Source organism: Toxotes jaculatrix, chromosome 4 (genome assembly GCF_017976425.1).
Source record: "Toxotes jaculatrix isolate fToxJac2 chromosome 4, fToxJac2.pri, whole genome shotgun sequence".
Classification (NCBI taxonomy): domain Eukaryota; kingdom Metazoa; phylum Chordata; class Actinopteri; family Toxotidae; genus Toxotes; species Toxotes jaculatrix.
This window is the reverse complement of record NC_054397.1, coordinates 12,823,003-12,849,279: the sequence shown is the minus strand read 5'-3', so window position 1 is coordinate 12,849,279 and position 26,277 is coordinate 12,823,003. Positions and strand designations below refer to the sequence as shown.

The 26,277-nt window shown below is 42.1% G+C and overlaps 1 protein-coding gene across 5 annotated transcripts in view; it reads right to left on the bottom strand.

The window, feature by feature from the left end:
- Window positions 1-26,277, bottom strand: part of slit2 (slit homolog 2 (Drosophila)) — an 87,633-nt gene that overhangs the window by 24,577 nt on the left and 36,779 nt on the right. For 4 of the 5 annotated variants that reach the window (XM_041035834.1, XM_041035836.1, XM_041035835.1 and 1 more), the window contains exons 5-13: window positions 10,010-10,081; window positions 8,783-8,854; window positions 7,688-7,759; window positions 7,292-7,455; window positions 6,677-6,815; window positions 4,995-5,066; window positions 4,711-4,782; window positions 872-943; window positions 445-588 (exon numbers count right to left, since the gene is read on the bottom strand). In XM_041035834.1, coding sequence (XP_040891768.1) covers window positions 445-588; window positions 872-943; window positions 4,711-4,782; window positions 4,995-5,066; window positions 6,677-6,815; window positions 7,292-7,455; window positions 7,688-7,759; window positions 8,783-8,854; window positions 10,010-10,081 — 879 coding nt within the window. Of the gene's footprint in view, window positions 1-444; window positions 589-871; window positions 944-4,710; window positions 4,783-4,994; window positions 5,067-6,676; window positions 6,816-7,291; window positions 7,456-7,687; window positions 7,760-8,782; window positions 8,855-9,087; window positions 9,108-10,009; window positions 10,082-26,277 lie in introns of those variants that run through there. The other variant, XM_041035838.1, reaches the window with a different exon arrangement.

Below are 26,277 nucleotides of genomic sequence, written 5' to 3'. Positions count from 1 at the left end.
GGATTTTAATCCATTAGTCTGACAGAACTCTTATGATCCTATGACATAAATTGATAGTGCTCGTCAAAAACAGCAACAAGGATCTTCAGAGTAGTGCTCTGTGTGTAATTTGAAATATCTGTGCAAAATGGAGAATCTAAAAAGAAGTAGTAAATATAATTCTATAAAACCTGCTGTTTACCACTGACTTTAAGATAACTGCATTTTTTAAGTGGGTATAACCAACAACAAATAAAATCCAAGGTGAACGTACAGCAGAAATCCAAGATGTTTATTTGTTGTGGCTATTTTCTACAGTGCTATTTTGAAAATCAAATAGATTTTTCTTTACATCTGCAGTTGTTCCATTATGATGATCGCTATCTAACTCTCAAAGTTTCACACCTTCATATTCACCACTACAAGTGTTTGTGTGTGCAGGTGTGTGTGTATGTGTGCACGTACAGTGTTTGTATGGCTCTTAGTGATGAGAAGGTTCCTTTGGCGATGGTCTGGAGCTTGTTGTCATATAATGAGAGCAGGTTCAGGTTGTGGAGATCCTGAAATGCATCCACACGCAGACATGCTATCTTATTAGCGTTCAGTAACCTGAAAGAAAGAAGCGACAGAGAAAGAGAGAGCGAGAGAGAGCGAGAGAGAGAGAGAGATGGAGAATGAAGGCTTAGCATGTTATTATTCTTGGATGAGTGTTTCAAATGTTACGGGTCAGTGACGATCACTTTTAATCATGATGCCTTCACTCCGATGACAATGTTTTAGCTAAGCACTTTTAAGCAGAATATCAATGAGCTGCGGATGTGAGCTCTTATATGCAGCTGGCTTTGTATTTGTATGTGCGTGTGTGTCTCTGTGTCTGTGTGTGTCTACTCACAATAGCTGCAGAGAAAAGAGTCCCTCGAATAGTCCTTTGGAAATCTCAGTGATCTTGTTCCCATATAGTACCCTGTGGAGAACAAACACTGCATTAATAAGTAATGAAGACCACACACATTTTCCAGTTATACTATTAATATTAGCACTCAACATGTACTGTAAAAAAATTTTCCTGGGGGTTGTTGTTTAAATTCAAAGCAAAAATGAATATTTACTACAGTACTAGATGGGAAAATTATAAGACAAAATGAACATTTTATTAGTTAAAACATGGCTCCTATGAGTGTTTGACAGTGTACCAATAAAAAAAAAAGCTGTGTTCATATCACACTGTAACAGACATTAATTATAAGCAGCCAGTGGGAAGGTTATTGTGTATTTCTGACAGCTGTAGTATCTCCTTAGCAAAATACACACGTGTCCAAATCTTTGGCAAAGTGGGAGCAAAGCCAAAGTTAGTCCATTAGTTAGTAATTAATTACATCTAAACCAAATTAGACTGTAATAGTAACACTGATAAAAAGGATTTATCTAATCAAAAAGAGCTGTACATAATGTACATGAAGTATCAAAAGCGTAGAAAGCATTTTATTAATGGATCACTATTGACAAATTAATATGTCGTTGGTACTTTAATGTAGCTTATTGTAACTACTTCATATTCTTTTGGGTAATTGAATCTCTAATCATGCACCATATGTTATAAACCAATCATATGATTTTAAAATCTAAAATCTGAAGATAATTAGCAGCTGAAGTTGTAAAATAAATATGGTGGAAGTACAAAATTTCCCTCATAAATGGAGTTGAGTAAGAAGGATAAGTACATTATAATAGAAATAATTAAGTGAAGTACAAAGTACAAAATTGTATTTAAGTTCTGCACTTCAGTAAAAAAGTTATTTTTCCCACTGCATATAAAAATATTTAACATGATGGAAATAGCAGTCTTAAGCTGTTTAGCTGGTGTGACAACTAGCCTAATGATGGGTGTAACCATCTTGGAATAAGGCTTGAATGCTCCCAAATTAGACCAACAAAGGTTTTACAGTTCTACCAACACTACAAGAAGGCTGCACAAAATAAAGAGCAGGACTTTGGATCTTTACTGAAGAGAACACAGAAACATCCAGAGAAAAACATTAAGTAAATGATAAGGCCTTAATCAAAGACGATAAGACTCTTTTTTTTTCTTTTTTGGCTTCCAAGTAAAACACTAATAAAACACTACCAGCACAAACACTGATTCTGAATTTGTGCCAACACCTTGCTGTATGTCAACACTCAGGATGTAAATTATAACTCATTATGAACACTTTTCATCTCCACGTCACAAGGAACAAAAAACCCTACACAAATCTGGCTGCAGCTACGGTGTGAGGAATGTACACTGTTATCAGAGCAAAAGCTTTTTATAAATACATCAGATTACATACACAAACAGGTCAAGGCTGAGGCTGCCACTGCCTTGCTCAACAAATACCTTACACACACACACACACACACACACACACACACACACACACACACACACACACACACACACACACACACACACAGAGTTATCAGTCATCTTTAAGCTCTATGCTGAGTTGAGTTGTGTATGTAGGCAGTCTAAAGACATGTGTTTTAGATTGGCTTTTATTTCATTGTGCTGAGTGGCCGTCCCTGAGAGACCTGAGGTTTGGAAACACATGATGCATGGAGTGGACGCTTCATTTGTCTCTCACGCACATTAGCACATACTGTTCTGACCCCCCCACGACAAGTCAGACAAGCTCTAAGAAAAACAAAAAGAAATACAGAATTTTTATTTAATTTAATTAAAGGTTCTCATAATATAACTTCACAACTGCTCTTGTAATTTTCTTTTAAAAAATGTAAAGAGGGTACTTCCAAACAAGACCAATTTCTACCCATCAAAGAGGAGACCGTTTGTTGAACACATACTGGGACATGAATACATACAAAGGCCTTCTTGATGTCTTTCAAAAATGGACCATTTACCTGTATTGATTTTTACCATTTAAACATCTTGCTTTATCGTATATTCTGAAGGTAATCATATAGTGTTGCACTCCATTAGCGCCACAGTAGCCAAAAGATACAGCTAACTCAATCTGTATATTAGCAGCTATTAATGTTGTTGGCTTATACAGTAATTTAATACTAGTGTTTTATTATAGAGGCAGAAATCTTCCAACATTTTCAAAAACCTTGTTGCAACTTCACATTTAAGTAAAACCTCAGCTGCTCGAGGTTTTCCCATCCCATAACCCACTGAGCCTCCGTTGTGCTTCTGCCCATACAGGCCTCCAAGCCATGAGACCTTAAAATCCCTGCTCCCACCTGCAGAGGCAGTGCTGCGTGGGAACTTTAATTTCAAACACCTGTAGGTCCACCTCTTAGCTAAAACTAAAATAACTTCATAACAGAATTTTAGAAATAATTATAGCATGATTTAAGGCATGAACAACAGTAGACTTGCAAAATGTCTTGTGTCGGTTCACCCGTCCACTGTTAGTGAGTGTGTAATGACTGGGAGGTCCACTTTTGGATAAGCACGCAAGCACATACACACACACACATGCACACAGGATCGATGGCTCATTTACATCCCTTCTAACCAAACACTGACACACAATGAACACACAGTGCAGCTTAATGTGAAAGCCATACTCTATGTGGTGTGTCAGCATGAATGTGTGCGTCCCATTCTCTCTGTGGTGAATGTGTAATGAGGTGGCAGAAGTCTCCATTCAGCAATTCAGCATTTATGAATTATTGACTTTGGAGAGACGAGACCTTAATATAACTCCTTCATGAAATAACTCTACATCCCTCACTCCCTCTCCTGCTCCTCTCTCCGTCTTCCTTACCAAAGCTTTCACACGCAACGCAGATGGTCTGACCTGAGATTCAAGATGAAGAGGAAGCCTTCAAAAGTACATCTAAAATGTCTAACAAATGGTATTCCTGTTTTGAATTGGACGGCTTTTGTCTCCGACCCATGATAATTCCAGTTTTCTTAATTTCATAGATTTTGGTCAGAACTTCTATCCAGAAAAATGATTTATAAAGTCCAGCAAGGCAAGAAACATGAGCACGCAGATGATTAGACAGGTTTTAAAACAAACCTTCATGCTACCAAAACTTGAACAGAAAATGAAGCTGACATGAAAATAAAAGGGTGGACAGCAAATATAGTGCACTACATAGGAAACACTGATTTTGGACACGGCCAAAGTCATTTTAGATAAAACTTTCCAAACTCACTAAAAACAGGCCAGAGCCACTATAATGTAATGGTTAATGGTAAAATGGTTTTAGCTGGGATTGGTCAGTCCTCAATGGGGCTTTCTCTTACATAACCTAACCTGTAACCAAGCCATGCTAATGTTTGTAGTTCATGCAGATTTCCTGGTTCAGCTTGAACCAACTGTAGTAGTTTTTCTGTGCAATGAGACATCAATTTGGGTGCACTGACTTTTGAAATAAAGTGGTTTAGATCATTTAACTTCTGGCTTGTGGAAAACCTGTTTGATTGTCTGACTGCTTTTGCATCTTGACCTCTTTGCCCGCTTTGTTGTAGCGATGTTGTCATGTTCCCGGACCTCTGAAATTAACTTGATGAGTACAGTGTTCACATAACAGATAGAAGTGATGACTAAAACCCCAAAACCATAAACAAGTTACGATAAACAACAACTTTTAAGGTGGGCTTAACAGATTTTGGAAGAGTTAGATGTTAGATTTTCCTCATGAGATTCAAAGGCTCATATCGTGATGTTTTGTGTAAACTGCAGCTTAAATACGAAGGTATCACGCAATACTCACAGAGAGTTGAGGGAGCGAAGACCTTGGAAGGCGTCCGAGGCCAGCTCTGATATCTGGTTGTTGCTCAAGTCTCTGTGAGGAACAGAGCAAAAGAAAAAGGAAACAAGAAAGACAAAAGGAGAAAAAGAGGCAAAGAACCAGAGACAGAGTCAATGAGAGAGAGAGAGAGAGAAACACAGAAAGTGAAACTCAAAGGTCAACACAAGCCACAAACAGGACAGGAACAGAAGTTTTTGTGGATAGTTGACAGGGTGCACAATGCGTGTATCTCCTCATCTACTCACATCCTGCGCAGCTTCTTATAAGGAGAAAAGGCCCCAGCTGGGATCACCTTGATGGCGTTCTGCTCCAGTCGGCTGGAACCAAACATACACACAGACCATTGAGGAGACACATTAACATTCCCCTATCACAGAGCTATCTCTGCTGTATCGCTGACTGCCGCTCATTCCCGGGGCCTCTAGCTAAGGGGAACACTTCCAGATAAGGCGCTTTGATGACGGGAACCAAAGTCTGTCACATTTCTCTGATCTTTTGCCCTCCTTAGCATGTGTACAGTTAGACATACGCACAAACACACAAGCATAAACACACACACAGAGACGTAACTATCTGGGCAGTGTTCCATTAAGAGCCAGTCAGACTCTGCGTCAGTCGGGCCCAAACAAATCAAGCCAGGCCAGGAGAAAGAAAGACAGAGAAAGGGAGGGGGCAAACAAAAGAGAAAACAGACCCAAACAACTGTTCTCTAAACATTTCACATGTTCAGTCACCGTGACAAGAAAGGCGGTGGAACATGATTTGCAAACCAACCACTCGATTGTGAAACATTTCCCTAAAATGAGTTTGTTTTTCATTTGCTGTTCTCTTCTGTTCAGCCCCACTCCAGCCCTTTCCTCAGGACTAAAATGTTTGACTGGTCGCACATAAGCATCGTATTGCAGTGTATTCTGGTTCTACGTGTTCCAAGTCAAAGCAAATCTCCAGTCCAGTCTCAAGTCAAATGACACTAGTCTAAGTTACACAACATAAAATTAATCGAGCCAAGTTCAAGTAAATTAAGTCCAAGTCAAGTCTTCAATCTTAACTTAGTAAGAGCAAGTCTCAAAACAGCAGACACTAGTCCAAGTCAAGTCTTAAAGCCTGTCCACAACAGGCTATCAAATCAAGTCTCAAGTGTTAAATCACTTGAGACAAGCCAATCGACACTGGACCAAGTCAAGTCTCAAAGACTTGTCATCACGTCTCAAGCCAAGTCTAAAATCTATGAAAACAAGACCAAATCTTGACATAAAATGTCTTCAGTCTTATCTCAAATCAGTCCACCCCAGACCAAGTCCAGTCTTCAAGTCTTCTCAAAGCAAATGGCAAGTCACGTCTCAAGCTAATGCTTTGTTTTCCACAGGGTTTCACCAGACCAGATCTTGAGACTGGACTTGCATTCAAGCCAAGTCTTCAGAGTGATGTCTCAGAGCACTCCAGTCCAAGACATGTCTCAAGTCCTTGTTCATGCGACCCAAGTCTGCCTCAAGTCTCAAGTCTATAGCTATGCTCAGTACTTCGTCAGTTTAAATGTGTTGGCTCTAATCCTTCCTCTTTTCTAGAGGCCTCCCTCTTAAATAGAGATATGATCTCTCTTGTCCTTCAGATTAATCTTTCAATTCTTCCTCCCTCATCCCTTCATTATTTTCTTAAGCAAGGAAGAGCTGCATGACCAGGCTTTCTCATTTCACAGATGTGTGGTTTTATTCCACTGCACAGAAAAAGAGAAGTAGTGAAACAGAAAGGTGGAAAGAGACAAAGAAGGAAAATGGAGAGACGCACAGTGAAAGAGCAAGAAAAGTACGACTGCACCGAGTACTGGAGTTTGTGTGCAAGAGTGCATGTTCTGTATATGCATGTAGAGTAAAGCAGGTGTGTATGTGTAGGTGTAGGTACATGAGTGTTATATGAGTGTGTTTCTTACATCTCAGTAATGGTTTCAGGCAGGTTGGTGGGTATTTCTGTCAGTCCCTTCCCTCTGCAGTCCACAATGTTGTTACTGCAGGTGCAGGACTCTGGGCACTGTAACACACTGCAGGAGGAAGATGATGACGACTGGTGACCTACACAGAGACAGAGGGCCAACATTATCCATGGATAATAGGTTATGCTTGGTGTAAATCCCAAAGGCGAAGGATATTGAAGTTGACAGAATTCAGTGAAGAAAATCAAAGTGTGAAACAGCAGCCAGTGCTTAGCAAGTGTGCTGGTGAGAGAGATGCCTTGTCTTGCCTTGTGTCCTTGTCTATCAACACTAGAATATGTGCGCTTGCATTAGCTGTTCTTTTATCTAAAATATTTGAGGAAAAAACTGATCCGTACATATTTCAGTAAACGCAGGGCATGGGGTTGAAGCAAAGCCAAGCAATGGAAGATGAATACTTGCCTTCGTCCCAATCTTGAAGAGCATGAGCAAGAGACAATAAGAAAAAGCAGACGAGACAAAGCAAAAAAAATGGACGTAAGTCAAGAAGAAGACAACAAAGCAAATACTCCTACACACACACAACACATCACACACTCTTGCCTCCCACCCTACCTGTGCAGACAAACTCCTTCTTCTGCACCTCAGCCACGTTGTGCCCCCTCAAGTGTGGCGGGGCCATGCATTGTGTGTAAAGACCCAGACGGGGGCGTTGTCGCAGCCACTCTGAGAGCCAGGCCACGTGACAGTCACACTGCAGGTTGTTGGAGTGCAGGCGACTGGGGGAGAGAGAGGAGGTGGTGGGGAGAAGAGGAGGAGGAGGAGGGAGAAAAGGGGATGGGAGTATGTGGTGATCACAGAAAAGAGGGGATCGATAATGGTGAGAACAGGTGGGGTGGGGGAGAGGTGCAAGTACAGGTCGATCAATCAATTGTACAAACAGGCACGGATGAGAGGAATCCTTCCCCTCAGGGCGGTAATGTGTACCAAATACTCTGCGGTGCCACTTACAAGGTCCTGAGCTTCGGCATGTGGTTGAAACTGGCCACAGAAAGTCGGCTGATGTTGTTGTTGTTGAGGGTGCTGAGGACAGGAAAGAGTAGAAAACACACTGTCATATAGATTCAATGCTTTTTTCCCCCCCAAATCACAGGGTCGTTGCACAGACAGAAGTGACTGACTCTGCACAGTAAGGTATGGAAGTCGGACTCAACTGCTGAGAGTCATGTAATATGAGCACTTTTTCTCTCTGCTGAGATTTAAACAACAAACTGTCTTTTCATATTAATTTTTTAAAAAGTAGTGCCTTGTCAACTACAACATTTGTTTGTCTCTCATCCCTACAGTATAGCTACTTGCTAACTACCTCCCTTATCGGCTGTCTTGTTTGATTAAAACCAACTGAGCCTTCTGTCTTGCTTTTCTTGAGACAGGGCCTTAAAAACATAATCCCTTTAATCTATCCTGAATTGTTAGGACTACAGGATACACAGCAAATATTTGGCATCTTGGCAGAAATGGCACTGAAAAACAGGTGCATCAGTCTTTTTGGCGACCCACCAAAAAATTTGCATTTCTGAATTCATTGTGAAACAATTAATGCTAACAAATGTATTTGTCAGTGAAGTTGACCTGGCTTTTAACTCAGTTCCGCTTTCACACATGTACAGCAAATATCTACATCTGCATTTCTGATATTGTGTTGTTGCCACTTTTAAAAACGGTTACTGACATCTTCCCATCTAAAATATTAATAGACTTTGAAATCACAGCAATCTGCACTTGTCTCACAGTACAATGAAAATTAATATCTGTCACTGGAGCAAGACTGACTTTAGGACAGAACAGGGGTCTGTTCAGTGGCAATAATAACATGGTGACCTTGTTAATGAAATATATCAGGACAGCAAAACCACAGAACCGGGCATTAAGTGTAATTTCTGAATATATATGAAAGTGTCCTTTTTCAAATGCTGCACAGGCAATGCAGTCTTTTAAAGGTCAAGGAGGATATTAGCTGCTCCATGTCCCCCACTGCTGTTAGCGTTCATCATTCACCAGTCCTGTGCTGTTGTTAGCAGGGTGACTGAATAAACAGGTACTCACAGCACTTCCAGGTCACGTAACGCTCGGAAAGCTCCATCCTCAATACAGCTGATGTGGTTGTAGTCCAATTGACTGCACACACACACACACACACACACACACACACACGCGCGCACACACACACAGATACACAAAAGACAGAATGAAAAAATAGAAGCTGTAAAAGCTGTAAAGATGTAAGCATGTCTTACAGTATATCTTCAGGTGAAATTCAGAGCCAGACAGCCAGCTACAGATGAAAATGCATCAACTCCCCTGGCCAAAGTCATCAGCAACCTCTCTCTGTCTCCCTCACACTCACTCACTTTCACTTTTGCTTTAGTTCTGTCTCCTGAGCTCTTTGTTCTTTGTAGATGTATTTCTCAGCGTATTTATCTCTGGATCCATTCCCGTTTCCTGCTCTCTTCAATCTGACGTCTAATTTGTACGAGCTGCTCTTTACCTCTTTCCCCCTTCTCTCACTTCTCTCTCTCTCTCTCTCTCTCTCTCTCTTTCTCAGAATCGCTTTGCTGAAACAATTTAATTAAGACATAAGGACAGTAAATCATGTGCTGTCACCCGCATGCTAATGCACACACACACACACACACACACACACACACACACACACACACACACACACACAAACACACACACACACACACACACACACACACGCATGCACACTGCCCTGTCCTTTTACAATAATTGCAAGGCATTTCAAAAAAATTATGTGATGTGGAAAAAGCCCAGGATGCAGCAAAATAAGTTGAAAAATCCATATTTATAAAATTACTGCTGGGCAATTACTTTACCTGAGAAATGACCAACAATTATCTTCAATCATCATAACTATGACTGAGGCAAAACAAAGAGAGAAAACAACAGAAACGCTAGTGACGTGACATCCACAGTGCACACTCACACAGACACGCACAAGCACACACACACAGCTGCTAACGAGCAGCGGTGCCAGTCAATACAGCAAGCAGGAGGCACATGACATTTAACACAATGAAATATTGATGCACAGGCACATGGGGGTTGTGCGCATTTGCAACCATGGTGAAAGGCGAGTGACAGATGTGCATGCACACACACACAAATGCATGCACACACGCCACACACACACACACACACACACACACACACACACACACACACACACACACACACACACACACACACACACACACACACACACACACACACACACACACACACAAGTATTGCCAAAGTGCCACTTACAGGTTCTTGATCTCCACAGCTCCCCTGAAGGCTTTCCTTGGAACCCCCTGAATCTGGTTCTCACTGAGATCACTGGACAGAGAAAAAGATGTAGAGAAGAAGGGGGAAAGAGAAATAAGGTGGAAGAGAGTTAAGCCAAGCTGTCACAGAGCCACTTGCATTGCAGCAGTAGTACTTGATGTAATCTCCAAAATGCACTGGGGGAACTTCAGAGCCAGACAGATCATCTGCAAAATTGAGTTCTTTGCACACAGAGCACTCCTTCGCCAAATATAATCTGCTGTCTCTATTCATCTCTCAGTGACACAAAAAAAGCTTCCTCTGACAAGTGTCCACATATCTAGAGCCCGACGCTATTCAATTATCTGCTTTTAACATACATCCAAGTCAGGTATAAGAGGCATTAAATGTTTAAGCAACCTGTAGGGGGCACTAGTGACCTCCGCTTCCCTCAGAGCTTTTTTGTTCTTCTTCTCATCACTCCCACTCATCTCTCCCTCGCCCCCGCCAACCCCCCTCCCCTTCCTCTGCTTTTAAGGAGTGAGTGATGGATGTGTGTGTGTGAGTATGAGCTCTGGGGTTTACAGAGATTTAATTTTCAGCCACTTTAACTAAGCTGCTTGGAATACACCAACAAAAAAAAACCCCAAGAAAACCAAACAAAAAAAAAAAACAAAAAAAACAAAACACTAAATTTGCAGCAGTCATTGACATACACATGTAGACATGTTGTAATACATGCTCCTGCACACAAACACTCACATAAGCATAATAAAAATACAGTCACATACGTGAACAGGTGTCTTGCACAGACTAAAACTGCTGCCTGCAGCCAAGTGAAACACATGCTATCACTGGTTGGTATAGCAACTTGATTTAGTGAAGGACACACACACACATAGGTGCTGAAGGATGGATGCACATAAATAGTTACGCACATGATATGAAGAAATTCAGCTGTCTGGAGGATGCAGATGGATTGCAGGGTGTAAAATGCAGGTACTAAATAAATAAAGCTCGCCATCTCAACATGAGAGAACAGGAAACAGGACACTTAGACATGTACCTCAGACTGCTTGATGGTTGTGTGTGTGCACATGTGTATTGTCCGCCGCCACTACAGACCAAAGTTCCAGACAGACTATTTGACCTTTCACCATTGACCTTCCAGCTCTTGACCTCAACTGTGGCGCTGTGACCTCGACCATGCTAATCGGCTAACGGCTAATGGTGAGCCACATTCCTCACATTCCTGTGGCTGTGATCATATAATCAGTGCTGCAGGTATCGCCCGTCGCCTGCACTTCCACCTGCTGCTTCTAAACCTGTAGCTAAAGTGATCATTTGTTGCCCCAAAAAACCCCAGAAAAATTATGGAGCAAGTTGTTTAAAAGATTGAGTGGTTGAATCCTTTTCCTTGAAGATTATCTATGTCCAACTGAGAGGACGAAACTGTTGTTTTGCAATTAAAAGTAAACCTGCATGCTTCTTTAGCCTCTGAGCCTTGAAAGATTCATCAAAAGAAATTGATTGACAACAATTTTGATAATGGCTTTAAAACATTTCTGAATGCAGACTCTCAAATGTGAGGATTTGCTGCTTTTCTTTGTTTCAAATGACACTAAATTTAACATCTTTGAATTTTGCACAAAACGGTCAATCTGCAGACATCACTTTGAGCTCCAGGAAACTGTAAGGGGCAAAATAATTGCTGTCCAAGTTAAATGTGTTCTCCAATACACTCTCTTGTTCTAGTTTATATGCATAATTCAGAAGTATAACAAACGCAAAATGTATATTTTTAATGAATAAATAAAGCATTTTAATTTCAGTTGTACACAAACATACACCTGTACATGTCTGCATACAGTGAGCTCGCATCAGGCTTCAGTGCTCTCTGATGCTGAGATCAGTCAACATGATCCTGCAGTAAGACTTTACAAACAGAGGCAGATGAAAAAGAGGTTTCACCTTTGCTGTTTTACACGCACACACAACGCAAACACACGTGTACTTCTCTTCATGCGTGTGCACACACAAACACTCACATAGCGCGGCTGGTCTGAATCAAGTGGAGTGTATCCTGATACTGTTTTTACAGGACCAGGGGGGTTTGGAAAACAGCTGTGCTCCTTTAACCGCTGGAACTCTAAAACCAAATAAATACTCTGAAAGTGCTCCTTAACCCTACAAACACACACACGTACATACACACACACACACACACAGCATAGTATGTAACTTCCACTTATTCCATCTGCATCCACTACATCTGCCTATCGGATGTAGAAATCAGTAAAAACCTGTTAATGTGTCACATGTGAGGAGTTGACAGTTTGACAGTTGGTATGTCTACATTTTAGACTGCACACAAACCTGACTGTAAATGACAGAACACGGGCAACCAATCATGGCCAGAGTGTGTTTACACACACACTTAACACGTTCACTTGAGAGCATACAGCTCTCAGGGCTCTAACGCTGCCCTGTTGCAATTATGGCCATGCAGCTGTGATAAACACCATAGGAGTAAGGGGAGAGTTGTGCATAAGAACCGTACGTGTGTATTGTGTGTGTGTGTTACATATACATTTATCTACTGAAGCACTGAGATGATTGGAAATTGATTTTTCACGTCTCTCTGTCCCTGTGATCTACGACAAGAGAGGGACATAATACATGCATACACACGTGATTGGCAGTTTGGGTCAGTGTGGGGCTCTTAAGGAAGTGCAGGAGGCCACTCTAAACCCTATTCATCACTGAGACCACCAGAGAGAGAGTGAGAGGGAGAGCGAGAGCAAGAGCAAGAGAGAGGGGGAGGTGGGGGGGTTCAATGGTAAGTTTTACCCCAACTAGGAAATTGACTTCTTAAAGACTTAAGAGTGGATTTTCTTCCTCAGTTTGGCGCCAAGGCACCTGATTCAGTTTCATCTTTAGTTAAATCATTTGCCCCTCTCTTTCTCTCTGTCTGTGGCTTTCTCTCCCTCGATCTCTCTCTTTTCATCCTCCTCCTCCTCTCTGTGTCTTTTCCTCTTCTCCTAAATTGGTCTTGTTTTTGGACTTCCCCAAGATTTAACCCCTCACCTCTGCCCCTGTGCCTAAACCGGGAGGTTACCTTCATTAAAAGAGGCTCCTGCTGAGCTCTGTGTGTGTGTGTGTGTGTGTGTGTGTGTGTGTATTTGCATGTTTGAAGGGGCCGGAGGTATTAGAGGCACACAGGAACCATATCATGCTGCTAAGATAGGAACCTTCTGAACACACACACACACAGCTGAAAGTTAACAACTGGCAGCACAAATCCCTGATGCAAAGTAGGAAAACAAACCTCTATACAGATCTTCTATACGAAGTGCTTTACATACACATGCATACCAATATACTTATCATGCGAGGTGTTGGCCTGACCAGGAGCAATTTGGGGTTCACTGTCTTGATCACGGACATGTGGAAAGGAGGAACTGGGGTTAAACCTGTAGCCCTTCAACTAGTGGACAACCCGCTTTTCCTCCTGAGCCACAGCTGCCCTCCATATCTGCACTAAATGTTCACAGGTGCAAAGACTTAAAATCTTGGGTCCTTTGTTTTCTCATCTTGCTCTTGGTCTTTGACCACATATACACTAAGCCAGACAAATCTAAAAACCTTTCTTTCTGTTTTGTCCTTCCATCCACACAAACTTGTTGGTTTTCATGCTAAAAAAACTGAGCGATTTAAGAACATCCTAAAATGCTGGCCTCGGGTTTTGGAGTGGAGGGCGTAAATTGAGCTTTTTCAAAACAATGACGTGTCCAGTGGTCAGGATTGTGTAGCAGTAATGTTAAGAAACCAACTTTCTGCTGCCTCTAATCCTCTCTGTGGTCACACATTTTAGATGTCAGTGTAGCTGACGGCAGAGACGACTTTGGGATCTTTATGCTGATTTGGTTGACACGTGAATGCACCAGCGCTGGACAGTTGTTGGTCTAATAAACCATGCGCCACGTGAGCTGCGATCGAATCCCTGTTTTATGCTTGTTCAGTTCTCTCCAGACACAAACAGAAAAATTTGTAAATGATAACAACTAAATCAATTGTGAGTTTGGCAGCATTAGAATACAGTATAAGTGATCGCAGAGAGCAGGACAGGACAGAACAGAGCTTTAAACAGTTTGGATGCAGCTGAATAACCAGATAAGCGGCTGTAATGTACAGTTTTGCTGACAAAAAGAGAAGACATAATTACAGGTTTAGGTGTTTTTTATATTGATGCAGAGTTTCACCGTGGACAGAATCGTAGAAGACGACCTTCTTCTCCTCTGACCTTCCTCATTTGTCAGTTTTTCTCACCTCTGGTGGCCGTGGATGTGTGTAAGAGGGTGTGTGCATGTGAGTGCGTGCGTGTGTGTGTGTGTGTGTGTGTGTGTGACAGAGTCAGGTCTTCAGTGTTAAGGGCTTAGTGCTGCTTTTCTAAAGGGTCTTTTCAGAGTGAGAGGGGCTTTTGACGCCCTGCGTGTCTAAGAAGACCTGGGCATGAAAGAGCAGCACTCAATTCTCACACATGCTCCCCTCCTCCCTGCTCTTTCTCTCTCTCACACTGGACACACACACACACACACTCTCTCTCTCTCTCTCACCTACTGTTATACAGTTTCTGAACCTCTTTTGTATAAGAACCACTGCCACGAGATTCTTCCCAGGTCCAGCAAGCCGGGGGTTCCTGTGGATCTATGTAAGAGTTGTCTGTTTGTGTTTGTGTGTGGCAGGGTATGGGTCGGAGTTGGCAGAGCAGTAAACTAATCATCTTGTTCAAATCCCTTTCGGAGAACTTAATCCTATTAAGTATAAGAATGTGTGAATGGGCAAAGAAGGAGCTGGAAAGAGTCAAAAAGGAAAAAGGAAAAAAGGAAGAGAAAGTAAGAAAGAGATGGAAAAAATGTGAATGCAGAAGATAAGATGGATACTTTCTGAACCAAGGAATGAGTTTCAGTTTTGGTAGAGGTATGTTTGGGACAGGATGGTCAGGGAGAAAGACCGAGATGACACAGGAATTGTGTGCCATGAAGTGGACCCCCAAAGATCACACTTCTGTGAGCAATTAGGAGGAGAAAGCCTCCCAAAGAAAAGAGAGGAGATGAGGGGGAGAAAGGAAAGGGAGGAGAGGAGGAGGCTTGCTGAAGACAATGCAGAGGATTACTGAACACACTGGGTCAGGATTGGCACCTGGGAATGTGGGGGAATGTGTGTGGTTCATCATTTTGTGTGTGTGATGGCGAATCATGATGCCTCTGTTTTTCAATCCTATGTATCCTGGAAATCCTGGGTGGCAGAATGTTAAAACTGAGCGTGCACGACATGATAAAAAATTATACTCACTATTTGTTCTTTCAAGAGACAGAGTTCTTATGCAGAATCACACACACCCTCCCACACACAGATAGCCTCCTCTGTCAGCCTCCTCCTTCAGTCTCTTCTAAACTAATATTGACTTTGTTCGTGAATGACAGATCTGCAGTCTTCCTCCCTCTCCCTCTTTTCCCATCTCATTGTCTGTTTCCCTTATTCACCATCACGCCTCACACACATACTTTAAATGCCAGGTAAGAGGGTTGCTATGGCTACTGGACCAGGGTGGACACCTAGGGGACATTTTGACTTGACAGAGTGTATGTCCCCTGTGTGTGCACAAGTGTGCCTGTCTGGCGACCGGGATGGCAGTCTGCCAGAAAAGGTGTGTGTGTGTGTGTGTGTGTGTATTACAGAGTGCTCAGCTTTACAAAAGCTCTTGTGGTAACAGCTGTGTTATTTTTCTTGCCGCTTTGCTAAGGAGTTTTTATTTTGCAATGTTTCTTCCTTTAAACTCTGAATACACACAGGAAAGCCAAGATACATTCTGCCTACTGATTTCCTACATAAATAGCTCCTGCTCTTTCCATTCAGCCACCGATCGTTTTGTAGTAGGCTCTCAACAAAGCCCGGCTGTAAGCCGCATGTGAAACTTGCAACACAGGCGTCTTGTTTCTGAGGAAACAACATATTCAACTGACATGTCTTATCATATCTATCTTGAAAAAATGAACTGGTAAAATAGCAAAGTTGAATAAAAAAGGTCATGGTAGCTGGTGTGTGTGTGTGTACATGTGTAAAACCAGACTGATTATGTTGCTTTCCAGCCTAGGAACAGATTAGTCAGCGGTCTGAGACCATGACATCATCAGAAATGTTTACACGTGTAATTATAGACAAGTGAGGAATACATCTGTTGCACACACACACACACACACACACATACACGCTGGAGAAATAGACAGTGGCTTGCAGTAATACAGTAATTGCATATGAGGAGAGCTGAGAAGCACTTAGTAACGGGGACATGACTTCCCTCTAAACATCTGATGATGATATTTAGATTTAAAGCTGCCTCAACAGAAAGTCCTGTCATTCTGTACAGTGCACCTGTGCTGCTCCGACTTACGTGTTAGAAAACATGGTTCCTCATGTATTTCTGTGATTTCACAGAATCAATAATAATAATCAATCATTTATTTTACGGTTAACTTGTCCTGTACTCTCTGCTATGTAAAAACTAACCAAAATGGCCTCTGAATGATCTCAAACATTTTTTATCCACATTGAGAAGTTGCGTGATTACGAAAAATCTAACTTTTAGTAACTAACTAAAACACTGCAAATTAGCTGTGTGTGTAGGCAATCGATATATAGTATACAGTATTTACAGAATAAAGAACACTCCTCCATTCTGACTTGTGTTGGTGAATAAAATAGTTAATCTCTGTACGTTAATCTCCCTTTCACGGTAATTCATGCTGTTCATTGCGCTTTGAGCACCCTCTGGTGGTCGTTTTGGACTTTAACCTCTTTCCTGCTCTTTGGTGTGGTTACAATATACAGTGTAGTCAGCCACCCAAGAAAGTGTGATAGATTTCTAAAGATTTGATTTTCCTCAACCTCGTTTGATATTTTAAACACGGAGGAACTGAATGTAAGCAAAGATTTCTAATGTCACATCCTAGATCTCTCCCTCCCCTCTGTCGAGTCCTTCCAGTCCATACTTCTTCTTACATTTTGCCTCCTTCCTGACATTTCTCTCCCTCACTCCTTGATTTCCCCCTTTCCTTTCCTGTCTTTGCTTCCCTCCTCTGTTTCTCTCTGCCCCTTTCTCTCTCCTCCACCCCCCGCATCCTCTCCACCCTCCACCACCCTCCTTTGCCCTGCTCCCTGTGTAATGAGTCTAATCCATCAGCCAGACAGTATTAATCGTATTCCGATAGCAGTGTGTTCACTCGGTGCTCGCTGCTGTCTCCGTCTCTACGAGTCAATAACTCCAGCTCTAACACCTACACACTGCCTATGAGAGATAGGCTGTGTGTGTGTGTGTTTGTGTGCGCGCGCGTGCGTCTCTGTGTGTGTGAATTTTAAAACCAGCTCAGCACTATGACCAAATTTATTGCAGTCTTTGCCTGGAAGAGTGTCCAAAACACACACAAGATGTAGAGACAGACACACACACCACAGCTAAAATGACCACCACTGGACGTGTTGCCAGACCACTGACAAACTCTTGGTCAGTGACATCATATCCTTTTCCTGTTTGCCTCTTACACTGCCATACAATAATAAATAGAATAGATAAATAGAAAGTGACAGCACATGGACGCGTGTCTGGGTCTATTTGTGTGGGTTTGTACATCTGTGTGTGTGTGTGTGTGTGTGTGTGTGCCCCAGTCTGCATATCCTTTGCCAGGTCAGAAAGTTTTTCACCCACGTCTTTGACCTGATCTGCCACAAACTCCATGACCCAATAAGCTGAAGTAGCCTCCTCCCTTCTTGTCTGTCTCCTTTCCATTTAGAAACCCCAACGTCTTACCAAAAAAAAAAAAAAAACCCTCTCACTAGCGGATAATGTATCAATCTGGCGCCCAACGATCCTTTGTCATTTTCAGACTTAGCTTTTCCATCTATTCTTCTCCCCCACAATTCGCTTCATCCATCAATCTCTGCACTGTTCTCCTGATCGCTCAATCTTTGCATCACCCTTTTCATCCATCAATCATTCATTTTTTTTTCTATTCATCTGTCACCCAGCAATCCAGCTCAGTTAGACGAGCAGAAGCACTGGATTAAAAGTAAAACGTTTAAGTTTGGGAAGAGAGCAGGAAGACAGAGAGAGTGAGCATGTACGGCCTCATCCTGTATCTCTATTATATTAGTCTGATTCATGCTGTTAAATCGTGTTCATTAAACGCTAACAGCCCATCTGCTATTTTGTGCAACTCGATGTGGTAAACAAACGGCCACAGACAACGTCAAAATAAACAACTAAACACCTCATAAACAATTTAACAACTATGAAATATAGAGTTCAGTATTTTTCCCCTCTAAGAAGATTTTCAGTGATTGACAGTTGAACTTCAGAAGAGATGGTTTGTGGTCAGGGAAAGAGTGTGTTTGTACATCAGGAATGAAGGGTTATGTAGCATATCAATGGAAAGAGGCATAAAATGTGTGTGTGTGTGTGTGTGTGTGTGTGTGTGTGTGTGTGTGTGTGTGTGTGTGTGTGTGTGTGTGTGTGTGTGTGTGTGTGTGTGTGTGTGTGTGTGTGTGTGTAGCAGCAGAGGACTGCAGTGGCGATGACTTACTCACCCTGGTGCCATTATTCACAGTTTACAAACCATGACAAGACAGGCAGAGACAATCACACACACACACACACACACACACACTCTCTCTCTCTCTCTCCGTCTCTTAATTCAGCACTGTGTGCGGTTTTGTCTTTCCTTCCCAGTGTTTACCCAGCAGCTTGGAGTGACATGCTGGTGAGGCCTCCTCATGCATGCGCACACACACACACACACATAGATCATCGGGTTCTGCTGTACTTTGCGTTTAGTGCTGATCAGCGAATGTTAGCATGCAAGTACACTAAACCTGGAGTTTTCAAACTGTGGGGCGCATCTCCCCGGGGAGTGGGGGGCACAGGAGAGTTTGAAGCTTAGAGGTCATAGAATAAGGACACTCTTTATAATCCCCAAACGTGTCTCAAAGTGTCAGACTTTAGAAAGCCCTGCACTAAATCAAGTTGTGAACATGAAAGACGCCCATTACAACCTCCAAACCCAAGCGGATACATTCAAAGCCTTTGATTTTTTTTTTTTTTTTTAACAACCAACAGTGCAATACACACATATATTCCGTTTACAAACATACAGCACCAAGAACATCAGCAAAATCCACATTTTAATAGCTGAAACCAGTGAATTATTAGAACCTGATCAATTGTTGAAATGCTCACAGATTAATTCTCTGTCAGTTGACTACACAATAAATCTACTACCAGTGACTGTTTGCTTTCCACCTATAGTAAAATGGCATACGTCCCTTGTGGCCACTCATATACCAGTTATTGGTATTTTTGTTTGTGGGATGACTTCATTATGCTTTATCTTTCCTTCCTCTTTCTTGAGGCTTTTAACAGTAAATGTCAAAAATATGACAACTGGTCTACAGAGGAAGGCTCTATAATGTAATTTATTAATTTGAAAAATCTGTTTCCAATAGCCTTTAGACAGATAATATTTCTCTTATTAATATGCAAATTTTCCCATCTCCGTTTTCTTTCTTTGGGTGCTAATTTCTAAATGTAGTATTAAAACAGGTGGGTGGACACGTATTAATAGACCGAGTGAAAAATAGTGAGTTGGTTGTTACTGTTCAATAAGAGCAGAGGCCAATCAGAGTTCTCCCTTTAGGCACCATTAGTGTGTGTGCCAGTATCTGTGTGCTGTGTGTATGACAGAGACAGAAATTGTTTCCTCCCCTGAGGCCTCTCACTTGAACTCAGTGTGAGAATGAACATCTTGTCAATCGTCTACTCAGGGCTGTTTAGGGAAATGAGGGATTCATCAGTCAGCCGCTCGGCTCTTGGAGGGCGATGAGGCTGGGACAGTTTACAGTATCTGACCCAACACCTGCACAATGCTTTTAGACTAGAGAGAGCGAGAGTGGGAGACCAAGAGAGTGAGAGCAGGGTGAGGAAAGGAAGAAGGAGGGGAGGGGGCCAGAGGGGAGGACAAAAAGATGGAAGAACAACATTTGTGGCCATCAGAAAGAAATCCAAGTACTATTCAGATAAAAAAAAAGAACAAATTGGCAGAAAGGCATAGTTTCTTCTCTTCTTTTATCACTACTCCACCTCCTCCTCTTTGTCTTGCTCCAAATCTATTCAAGATGTCTCCAGACCTCCCCCCACCTCACCTCCCCCCACCCCTCTGTTTGCCAGCTCCTGGCAATCGCTGGCTAGCTGAAATATTCCTCTTCAAATAGTTTCTCTCCGTCAATGTTGTCTTTCTTTCTTTCACCACCGTAGAGGCTCGGGTCACACACACTTGTCACTCTGGACCAGCTGTCCTGCACCATCTGTCCACTGTCCGCTCTGCGCACGCACACACACACACACACACACACACACACACACACACACACACACTGCAACCGTGGTGCTAAAATGTGGCAGTTACTGGCAGACACCATGCCCGAGAACAATTTATGTTTATTGGGCTGTGTCAAAATAAATACAATATCTGACAATGATAAGAGAAAGACAAAGAGCGAGAGCAGTCGGAGACGAAAGAGATGGAATGCAAAAAAGAAAGAAAGAAAGAAAGAAAGAGAGTAAACACTTTCAAACAAAAGCTGAGATCCATTTCCACATGGCCAGCGGTGAATATGAGAAGTCATGCATAATATGGACTACTTGTACGCTTATTTGATTGGCTGTTGGGGCTTTTTTTTTTAATGTTTGCTCTGCATTTTACTTAAACACATATGTGTTGAAGTGAGCAAAATTACTCTGTGTGTGTGTGTGTGTGTGTGTGTGTGTGTCTGTGTGTCTGTGTGTCTGTGTGTATGTTCTGCATTCCAGTGAGCAGCGGGTTGGAAAGACAGGCCATGAAAGCAAACAGTGTTGGCCATTAAGTCTCCTGGACAGCAGCCAGACAACACACAGGCATACACACATGCAAATACACATGTGCGCACATACACATACTGTACACCGATCAGCCACAACATTCAAAACAGTTTCCGGTTTTAATGTTGTGGCTGATCGGTGTGTGTATATAGAAGTACACATAAATGTCATTGATAAAAAACATTAAAGGTGCCCAGTTAAACTCTTTTGGCCCTTTGCTGAATGTCATCAATCCATTTCTTGACTGCTTTGCAGTGTTTCTACTATGTAATTAAGAAAAAGATTAAATGAAATCAAATCTACTGTATATGTAAGTACATTTACATAGGAGGTTAATTAAGAACAATTTTGAGGCACTTGTGTGCTTCCATTTTCTTACTCCACTACATTTATCTCACAGTGGCAGTTACTGTCTATTTTACAAATTCTGATTTTACACACAAAACATTTTGATCATTTTATAAAATATCACAGATTTTTATAGATAAAATTACCCAACTACATATAAAGTAGTACAAATTCTTCCACCTTGACCAGCTACAAAAAATACACTACCAGTATTTTTGCCGTGGTACCCTGCTCAGCTTCATTAAATTGAATCAGTACAGAAAATCCTGCACATGAACCTTTTATATATATTTTTGTGCCATCAATTGTCATGTCGTTTTTGTTTTATCAAATTGAAAAGACAGATGTGGATCTAACTTTTTTTTGTGATGTACAGTAGAGTAGCTTTCTCCTGTAACACCAGACAATCCTGTCTTCATGGCGTTTGATCACATACATCCCGATGAGCCAGGGCTAATTTTGTAGAGCACGTCGCATTTCTACCGGACAAGTTGAGACACTTCAGACTTAACTGATGCCACTGTTCCATTTACTAAGCGCAGCACAACACGAGCTGTTTGGTTTGAAATACAACCCACCGTGCTACAATGTCCATGATGAGGTTTGTGTTCCCAAATATAGAGAATATGTTCAGGTCAGAGCTTGATGAGTGACTTTAGAAAGGCTACATACCAGCAGTGGGGGGACACAGGGGGCGCTGGGCAAGAAACAGCACCAACACATCAGACTGCTTTTTGAAGGCTACCGCTGTTAGCTAAATTAGATTAGCAGGGTATACGTGTGTGTGTGTGTGTGTGTGTTTGAGGGTGCACCATGAGTGCCATATTAGTTGGTAATGCATTGAACAGCTGTGACACACATATCCACCCACACAGACACACACAGATACCAACACACTTGCATACACATAAACTGATTAACACTACCAGAATACCAAAATCCAGCCCTGACCGCTGAGAGATTGATTGACAAGGCGACTGTTTTGCCTGCATGTGTGTGTGTCTCTCTGTGTGTGTGTGTGTGTGTGTGTGTGTGTGTGTGTGTGTGTGTGTGTGTGTGTGTGTGTGTCTGTGTGTGTGTCTGGGGGGGGTTTGCGAGTGTGCATGTACACAAGTGTGCGCCAGCGTCACAGCATTCATTGTGTGTGTGTGTAATGGAAGAAGTGGACTGATGTAATGAGGCTGTAATAAGGCTGAAGCTTAATCCTGGTGAAGACAGACATAGACCTCTCACCCCTGTCTACACACACGCACGCGCGCACACACACACACACACACACACACACACACACACTTTACACTTTTTTCTTCTCCCTCATACTCTTCAATCTCCTCACTCTGTCTTTCCTTCCTACTTTTTCTCTCCTCTACTTCCTTTCCTTCCTTCCCAACTTGCTTCATTTTCTTCTTTGACTTCTTAACTTTTCCTTCCTCTTCCTTTTCTTCAAGCTCTTTTTCTTTACTTCTCCTCCTTTCCTTCCTTGCCATCTTGCCCTTTTCCTTCCTTCCATCCCTTATGTTCCATTTTTCCACCATGCTGCTTCACTCCCACATTCATTTCTCTTTCATTTCTTTGCTTACTTTTTTACTTGCTCCTTCCTAAACACCGTCTTTCCTTCCTATTCCTTCTTTTCCTTCTCATTTCTGTCATTTGTTTCCATTTACAAGCTTTCTTTTTTCCCACTGTCACTATTCCTTGTTTTTCTTTCCTTCCTTCTCACCTGCCTTCTTTCCTACGGCACGTTCTCCTTCATTTACACCCTCTTTCCTTCTTCCCTCTTCCCTTCCCTCTTTCTTTCCTTGTCAACCTCCTTGTTTCCTTCCTCCCTTTCCCTTCCCCACTGTCCTCTCCACTACTGCTTCTTTTCCTCAGTCTATTCTCTTCTTCTGCTCCCTCCCTCATTATGCCCTTCTCTCTGTCTCTCAGAGAATACCAAAGAGGGCGCGCATGCTTCCTTTAAGTCCTCCACATTAAGCAGGGCAATAAAATACCACCAAACACACACACACACACACACACACACACACACACACACACACACACACACACACACACACACAATGTAGTTTAAGAAGACGAGCTACTGTGGTTTCTCCCAAATAGTCTCAGTCTATTTCACGCTCCAGACACACATTTCCCAGCACAATTTATTGTCCTGAGGTGGCCAGGGCAGGACACATATACTCTCCCTCTCTCACTCTCACTCTCTCTCTCTCTCTCTCTCTCTCACACACGCACACACACATACATATAGAGAAACAAAATTTTTTGTGATTTCCTGTCTGGTCCAGGGTTTTGAGGTAGAGGCTATTTTCTGCCTTAGGTTTCTCAGAAGGAAAGGATTCCCTATAGGTTTTCTTGCATAAGACCATCTCCTCCTGTCATGCTATTTTTATTTGATTTTTAGAGATCCTTTTAGCAACAGGCCAAAAGCACCTCTCGGGACATGAGATGAAAATTTGGCCTTTTGGCAAACTCAGGCCCATTAACAACTCTTTTCCCTTAAAAAAAACACAAAAAAACAAAAAACTAATAAACGAAATGAAAAACAGAATAATTATCAAGTTTCAGATGACAATCTGTCACTATTTTAGAGAACTGCACATTCATTCTCCATTTCTATATAGAGATTGATATAAAACGGCGGTGGCTGATCATCAAACACCTGGTGTTGTTTAAAGGTGCCTTTAAGTGATGCTGTTTGCCACGCTCACAAGAGTCACAACCCACTGCGGTGGTATTCAAAACTTGTATGTGAATATTTTTAACAAATGACGGCAAGCATTGACTTTGTCATCTGTTCTTTTAGTTTTCCTGAGCATGACGTTGTTTGTGGTTGAAAACCACAAAATCACTTAAAATTTTTGACAAGAGATCTAAGTGTGATCCAATTGTGTTGTTAGTTACTTAGCAACTGTTTAACCACTTGAACACTAATCTTACTCCATATCCGTTTTCCCATGCCGAAAAACCAACCCCAGGAGTTTTGTTTGAAAGTAACATAAATTCTTCTCATGAAAAACATTCTTCTCATGTAGCTGCGTTTACGTTTCAAGCTGCAGCAACAGTGGCTTTCTTGGAATAAACAGAAGAACCACTATGGCAAACAAGTGACAAAAGTGTGTGACCTGCAGGGTTGTCAGGTTCACAGCTTGATAAAACTGAGCAATGTGAACAGGCTAGATTTTGGGGAATAATATATACAGAATGGTTTACACCATTTTGACCAATATAACTGGTTCTGCGCTGAAAAACCACAAAGACAAAAAGCCTCGATGCTCAGCTCCACAGACCTACAGAAGCTACAAATGCACCAACAGGGAATGCAATGCAAAGACGCCCCTGTACTGGCTAACTGACTGTTTGACTGGCAGGTGATCTACAAGAAGTGCAGCTCCAAAAACATAGAAATAAAAAAAAAAGCACAGAAATAACTGCTTGTGTAAAAACTCCCAGGAATACCACTTGAACACAACACAGGCCACTTTCGAGGAAAATGGTGCAACTTTAACCACTGGTTATATTCACTGAGGCAGTTGCAGTGGGGCTGGTAGTAGCGGACTGGAGAGGCTGGCGTTGTGACATTGTTTCTTTATACCGCGGGGGTCTTGGGAGGCCTCAGTTGAGGCCATAGTGAGGCGCTGGAGCGGGCTGCCTGTCTAGAAAGAGAGCACTCTAAACACTGACAGGCAGCACTTGAGACAGGCCTGGAAGTGCAGGGGTCCTACTGAGCTATTGTCACCCACCACACAGGTTAACAAGACACTGCACCGGCCTCTAACCTCTGTTATTCACTTCTCGCACACTTTGTCCAGTTTTGCTAGCCTCGCTCTCTCTCTCTCTCACACACACGCACCCACACACCCACACACACACACACACACACACACACACGCACACACACACACATGCTCCCCAATAACCTTTTATCTGTTTTAATTTTTTTCTTCCTCATTCCTCCCTCCAATTTCTCTTTATACAGATAAAGCTCAGAAGACAAAGCTGTGAATAAGAAAATAATTCACTTGTAAGGAAATAAAGGAGTGATTTCTCACCTCCAATAATGACTTTATTCCCCCAACAAGTTTCTTTTTTATTGAATTTGGCTGTTCCTTTATATTCTGCTCATCATCCATTTATATCTCTCTGTGCCTCTCTCATCGTTCTTTCTCCCTCTTCTTCTTTTCTTTGTATGTCTCTCACTCTCTCTCACTTTCCCTCTCTCTTTCTCTAGTGTATACAACAATTCATAACTCTAGGTTATCATTTCAAAAGGCTTTCAATTCCAACCCTCATGGAGGAGACAGTATAAAGAGGCTGCCTCAGGGCATGCATGCACCGACACACACACACACACACACACACACACACACACACACACACACACACACACACACACACACACACAGTCACACAAACACATAAATGTGCATTTGCATGTGAAGGCACACACACAAATGGACACATGCAAAACAAACGTACAGAAGGGCCGACACAGGAAAAACCGCACCTGTAAACAAACTTGACAGAACACACACATACACATTATCTACCAACATTTTTTTAGATAAAAACACACACACCCAGTTCTTCTCAGGTAAATATACAGATGCTAAGTGGTATCTAGGAAACACCAGTAATTACACACACACACACACACACACACACACACACACACATACACACACGTACGCATAATGAGGGAGGGAAATCCCTGATTGCTGAGTTTATTATTCTGTGTTGACTCCATAGAAATAAGAGTTTTTTGTCCTCTTTCTTCTTCTCCCATCTTCAGTCACTCTTTTTCTTCTGTCTCTCCTTCCGTTCTCTTCATTTTCCTGTCTATCTTTCGGTCACGCCTGGCTGCCATTCTGTCATCAGTCCCTGTTGCTCTTTCTCTAAAAGCTCTTAGATGCCCTCAGGGCTCAACTTATAATATTACAGTACACCT